Raw genomic sequence first — 5,595 nt, 5'->3', positions numbered from 1 at the left:
TTTTTATGGAGAGTAAAATATTGAAAGTTATTTAAGGTTTAAGTTGATTTATTCTGGAATAATATTCCTACCTTTTTATTGTTCATAATTATGTTAAAAGGTTATGGTTTTAAAGTATTAAAATTGTCATTCTGCTATCTTTTTGGACTAGTTTGACATTTACTAAGATTTTTTAGGCTATTTTGGAGTTTAGCTAATATCTCAGCTACATGCTAGCTGTTTTGGTAATTTAGGGTTTGTAATAGTTTTTTTTAGGCTATTTTGGAGTTTAGTTAATATTTCAGGATCTATAAATGTTTATCCTGTTCGGCCCGTGATCTAAGGTGTGTTCTGGATCTTCGCCCCCTGTGTGACTGAGTTTGACACCACTGGTCTATAGAAGTTCTTCATGTTTTTCTTTACAGTTTCTGGTTGTTTTGATCAGTTTAAGTTAAATATTCCACTTATTTAGTCAGGACTTTATTCAGATAAACACAAATACATACAAATATTACATTTATTTTGTAAAGTAACAAAAATAAACACAAATCTGGAGCTAAAAATGTTACTAGAATAAAAAATTCTTTATTCAAAACTTTGTAAATGGACAGAAATGCTATGAATGTTCTTCCTCTGTATAATAAAACTCAGATTAGTGTTTTTAAATGTTTCCTGGTGGCCATTCTGACCTCACGCGTGTCCGTGTTACCATGGTTACCGTCCGCTCCGCGTCGCTGTAGTTCATCCTCCCGCCGGTGGAGGCAGCACCGAGGCACGAAAACAGTATAACTTCCGTTTAAGTTTCTGTTTCCGGTCGCTGTATTTCTTTTAAAAATTGGTTCAAACGTTTCGTCCATTTGATCCCAGCAGGTCAAAACTCCCCTCTTCATTGGTGGATGCGCACGCGGACGGAGTTACGTCACACCGAGACGTCTTCGTTCCGCGCCAGCATGAGCGAGCGGTGTACGTGCAGGAATCGAACCCGTGGAACAGAGGTCTCGGGTGCTGAACCCCCCGGCCCGTAGAATCGCTGCTTTAGTGGACTAAGGTACCGGATCCGGGGTCTTGGCGTGGGCGAGACGTCGGCTCATCTGCTCGCCTCTGATTGGTGGAATCCCGTGGCACGCGCCTCACCTGGTCCGCCTCAGGTGTGATGCTGAAAAGTGACGTGAGTATTTTCCAAATCCGTCTTTGTTTGGTTCCTCAGACCTGCAGAAGAACCCCGAAAGCAGCAGGAGTTCCTCGATTCTAAGAGGAGGTGATGGAGGAGAAGCGGCGCGAGCGCCAGAAGAGAGAGGAGAACGTCACGTGACCAGAGTCCAGGAAAGGTGAACAGGTGAACTGAGGTTGGATGAACATCAAAGACCAGAGGAGGACCAGGACTGAGCAGAAGAATGTTTCTGACAGTGAAGGAGGTGAAGGAGAAGACACAGGAGGAGGAGGACAACTGCTGACCCTCCGGAGTGGGAGGGGCAGATACCCACCCACCTTAAACGGATGATTCCACAGGATCAGCAGTGAAACGTGGTCCTGGACCCCCACAGGGGCCGAGGGGAGCCCCAGACTCCCTGTCCCATTAGGTCGACCCACATGACCCGGCGCCGGCCGCGCGGCCCTCATGGCCTCTGTTAGAGCTACCTGCTCCAGGTAGAAGCCTCTGATTACTTCCAGAGAGCCTCGGCTGTTCTCCTCCGGTCCTCGATGATCTGACCTCTGACCTCTGCTGGGTTTTCACCGCCACCGTTCTTCAGAAACAGCGTTTGATGTTCCATGACCTCGATGGTGACCTTCAGCATCCACTTGTCTGGGTCCAGAAGTGGTGACAGAAATCTGGTTTGTTTTATTTTAGTGACCAGAAGAAGAAAGACCCCCCACCCCACCCCCACTCCTCCAGGAGGTGAAGATGAACGGCGTGAAGGCGGAGCACGCCGATAAAGGAGCGGCCTTTGAGAAGACCCCTCCTCCAGGTCAGAGTCTCTTGGACACTTCATCTTTCAATCGTAAAAAAAGGTTCCAGCCTTTGGATTAGCTCAGCGGCCCAGTGGGAGAGTGTCCACCCAGTCGTGGGTTCAAACCCTCATTTACGTCAGTTAAAGTTCCAAATGTATTCGTCTCTCCCGTGTGGGAGTGGTGAGCTGCAGACACAACCGCGCTCAGGAACCATTTGGTGGTTTAACCCCCAAATCCAACCCCTTAATGATGAGTGTCCTGCAGGGGGCACTGGATCACTTTTTGAGTCTTTGGTCTGACTCGGCCGGGGTTTGAACCCACGACCCTCAAGTCTCAGAGTGGACACTCTACCACAAGGCCACTGAGCTGGTCGTACTCGAGCCTCCAGTAACTTTAGGATTTACAGCTAAAAAGTGTCTGCATTTCCATGCATGTGATCAACATTTCTTTTATTTTGTTAAAAGCAGGAAATGATTTCTATTAAGTTAAACCGTGTGAAGCTCCGCCCCTTTTACCTAACGTCAGTACTCGTCATGGTGATCTCCAGCAGGGGGCGCCGTTCCAGACGCCTGCCACACCCCCGCGGAGGAGGCGGTCCCGGCGCGGGGCTCCCGGCCGTCAAAGCCGCGCCACCGCTGCTCCGAGTGCGGTCAGGAGTTCTCTCGGCCGTCCCGCCTGGCGGACCACGTGGCGCTGCACTCGGGCGTCAAGCGCCACAGCTGCTCCGTCTGCGGCAAACGCTTCACCAAGAAGTTCAACCTGCGCATCCACCAACGCGTCCACACCGGCGAGAAGCCGTACTCCTGTCCCGACTGCGGCGCCAGCTTCGCTCAGCAGGGCTGCCTGCGCAGGCACCGCCTCCAGCACGCCACCAAGAAGCCCCACCTCTGCTCCGAGTGTGGGCGGGGCTTCACCCAGAGGCGCTACCTGGTCCAGCACGAGCGGACGCACACCGGCGAGAAGCCCTTCAGCTGCCTGCTGTGCCCCAAACGCTTCGCCTCCAGGAACGGGCTGGTGGACCACCACAAGACGCACGCCGAGCAGAAGCTGTTCTCCTGCTCGCTCTGCCAGAAGGCCTTCTCCTCCGCCTCCTCCTTCAGGGACCACGTCAGGCTGCACACCGGTCAGAAGCTCCACCCCTGCTCGCTGTGCAGCCGCAGCTTCAACCGGCCCAGCAAGCTGAGGGGGCACCTGCAGCGGCACGCCGACGAGGCCGCAGGCGCGGTGAGTGAGGGGAGGAGCTGGAGGAGGGGCTGCAGGAGCTCCTCCCTCATTAACCCGTCTGACTCCTCAGGGTGAAGCTCCTCCCCACTGCTTCCTGTGTCAGATGGACTTCTCCTCCATCGAGCAGCTGCAGGAGCACCGGCGGCTGCAGCACCCCGCGCCGCGCTTCTCCTGCGGCGTCTGCGGCCGGACCTTCACCAGAACCACCCGGCTGAAGGTCCACATGCGTTCCCACTCAGCTGACGGCCCGCAGCAGAACCCGCCGCGCAGGAAGGGCCTGAAGACCAGCAGACCGAAGCAGAACCCGGGCCAGAGTGGCAGCGGCGCCGCCGAGACGCCACAGGTGAGGCCCGTGACCTTTGACCTCTGAGGGAGCCGGAGGTTCAGGTTTGCTCTGATGCAAAACATCCGACTGTGTTCCAGGAATCCAGTCACGCAGTGGAGAAGAGGAGCGAGGAGGAACAGGAGGCATCAGGTGAGGAGGAGTCTGTGGAGCTTCAGCCTTTCCACTGTCCGGGCTGAAGCTGACCTCCTGTCCAGCAGGTGGGAGTGACTCGCTCTGCGCCCAGAGTCCGTCTGCGCTCCGCGACCACCTGCAGGCGCAGCATCTCCTGCAGGAGCAGCACCTCCTCCAGTGCTCGGTGTGCTCCAGGAGCTTCTCCAGACCCGGCAGCCTGCGAGCGCACGAGAGGAGCCACCAGGCCGACAAGCTTCACGCCTGCAGCATCTGCTCCAGGAGCTTCCTGAAGCCCTGCCAGCTCCGCAAGCACATGAGGAGCCACGTGAGGGAGGGGCTAATGCCGGAGCCTGCAGATAAGGTCCACCTTCCTGCACAGACTCCGCCCTCGGCTGCAGACGCTACTGTGCTCCTCAGAACCAGACGTGAAGATGAGTTTGTGTTTCAGGGATTCTGGCTGCACATGAAGAGGGTGGAGGGGCGGGAGAGGAGGGCGCTTAGGACGGAGGAGCAGCTGGAGGAGCAGCTGGAGGAGCAGCTGGAGGAGCAGCTGGAGGAGCAGCTGGAGGAGCAGGACCCTCCAGAGGTTGGTGCTGCTCCCAGATCATTTGAAGCTTCAGTTCTGCTTTCTGCAGTCAGTCGCTTCTGTCCTGAAGCTCCGTTCAGTTCGGTATCAGAACCTCAGAACCTCTGATTGTTCTCAGTTTATCCTCAGATGAAGGTCGGATGCTGAAGCTTCGACCTTCATCTGCTGGTTTGGACCTTCACGTTTTAATGTTTCACTTTTGGCTCTTTGATCCTCAGGACTCCGCCTCCAGGGCCCCCGTGTCTAAAGCAGCCCCTCCCGGTAACCATGGTGACCCCATCAACGGCCTGATCAACTCGGATGGGGAGGAGGAGCAGTGGACCTTCAGAAGTACGTCTTCCTGCGTGTTAGCTTGAATATCGGCATTGCCCACATCATGACACCTCCACCGCCATGCTTGATGTGGTTTGATGAAGCTGCAGATCTCCTGTCGTCCCTCACAGACCCGGAGCGCCGCTCCGACCCGCCGGCGGGTGGCGGCGGGTCGTTGAGGAGGAGCCAGCACCTGTGCCCGGTGTGTGGGCGGGACTGCTACAAGGCGTCGGCGCTGCAGAAACACCTGAGGATCCACTCGGGGGAGCGCCCGTACCAGTGCCCCACCTGCAGCAAGAGCTTCGTCCAGCAGGTGCACATGAAGGAGCACCAGAGGACCCACACGGGCGAGAAGCCCTTCACCTGCTCCCAGTGCGCCAAGAGCTTCACCTTCTCCAGCGCCCTGCGCCGCCACCAGCGCCTGCACGACGACGCGCGCCCCTTCTGCTGCCACGTCTGCAAGAAGAGCTTCAAGCAGCGCTCGGTGCTGAAGAGCCACCTGCTGACCCACTCCGGGGTTCGGTACCAGTGCCCGCTGTGCAGCAAGAGCTTCAGCCGCGCCCTGGAGCTCACCTACCACGTGGACGTGCACTCCCAGGCTCCGCCCTACTTCTGCAGCATCTGCAACCTGGACCTGAGCGGCGCCCGCGTCTTCCGCAACCACATGAGGAAGCACGAGTCTGCAGGAAGCCCCGCCGGACCCGAGGAGGTCATGTGACCCTCACAGCCCGGTTTACCTCCTGTCAGAACTTCTGGAGACAAAGAAACTGCTTCTGTGGTTTTTAGATCTTTACCTTTAATTTATTATCATCGATTATCAGCTGGAGAACATCTGAGGGTTCTGGATCTCTGTGAGGAGCAGAGAGTGAGGAGCAGAGGAGTGAGGAGCAGAGAGTGAGGAGCAGAGGAGTGAGGAGCAGAGAATGAGGAGCAGGGGAGTGAGGAGCAGAGAATGAGGAGCAGAGAATGAGGAGCAGAGGAGTGAGGAGCAGAGAGTGAGGAGTGAGGAGCAGAGAGTGAGGAGCAGAGGAGTGAGGAGCAGAGAATGAGGAGCAGAGAATGAGGAGCAGAGGAGTGAGGAGCAGAG

At 55.9% G+C, this 5,595-nt stretch overlaps 2 protein-coding genes across 3 annotated transcripts in view; one reads left to right on the top strand and one right to left on the bottom strand.

The window, feature by feature from the left end:
* The window catches only part of zgc:153896 (uncharacterized protein LOC569930 homolog), a 10,270-nt gene extending 8,898 nt beyond the window's left edge, over window positions 1-1,372 (bottom strand). For both annotated transcript variants that reach the window (XM_024258423.2, XM_024258424.2), the window contains exon 1: window positions 669-1,372. The gene's annotated coding sequence lies outside the window, so the exon portion shown is untranslated. The remainder of the gene's footprint in view (window positions 1-668) is intronic.
* Window positions 1,373-2,874: 1,502 nt separating this feature from the next.
* LOC112136605 (zinc finger protein 436) lies at window positions 2,875-5,589 on the top strand (the record flags this gene model as incomplete). The annotated part of the gene is given in 7 exon segments (XM_024258420.2): window positions 2,875-3,153; window positions 3,224-3,496; window positions 3,577-3,628; window positions 3,697-3,971; window positions 4,059-4,196; window positions 4,415-4,526; window positions 4,619-5,589. Coding segments are annotated over 7 exon segments (1,737 nt in total), but the record flags the coding sequence as incomplete, so codon positions are not given.
* Between the last annotated feature and the right edge of the window lie 6 nt (window positions 5,590-5,595).

Source organism: Oryzias melastigma, linkage group LG16 (assembly GCF_002922805.2).
Source record: "Oryzias melastigma strain HK-1 linkage group LG16, ASM292280v2, whole genome shotgun sequence".
NCBI classification, from domain to species: domain Eukaryota; kingdom Metazoa; phylum Chordata; class Actinopteri; order Beloniformes; family Adrianichthyidae; genus Oryzias; species Oryzias melastigma.
Note: the sequence above shows the minus strand (reverse complement) of the source record. Positions and strands in the feature narration are given on the sequence as shown.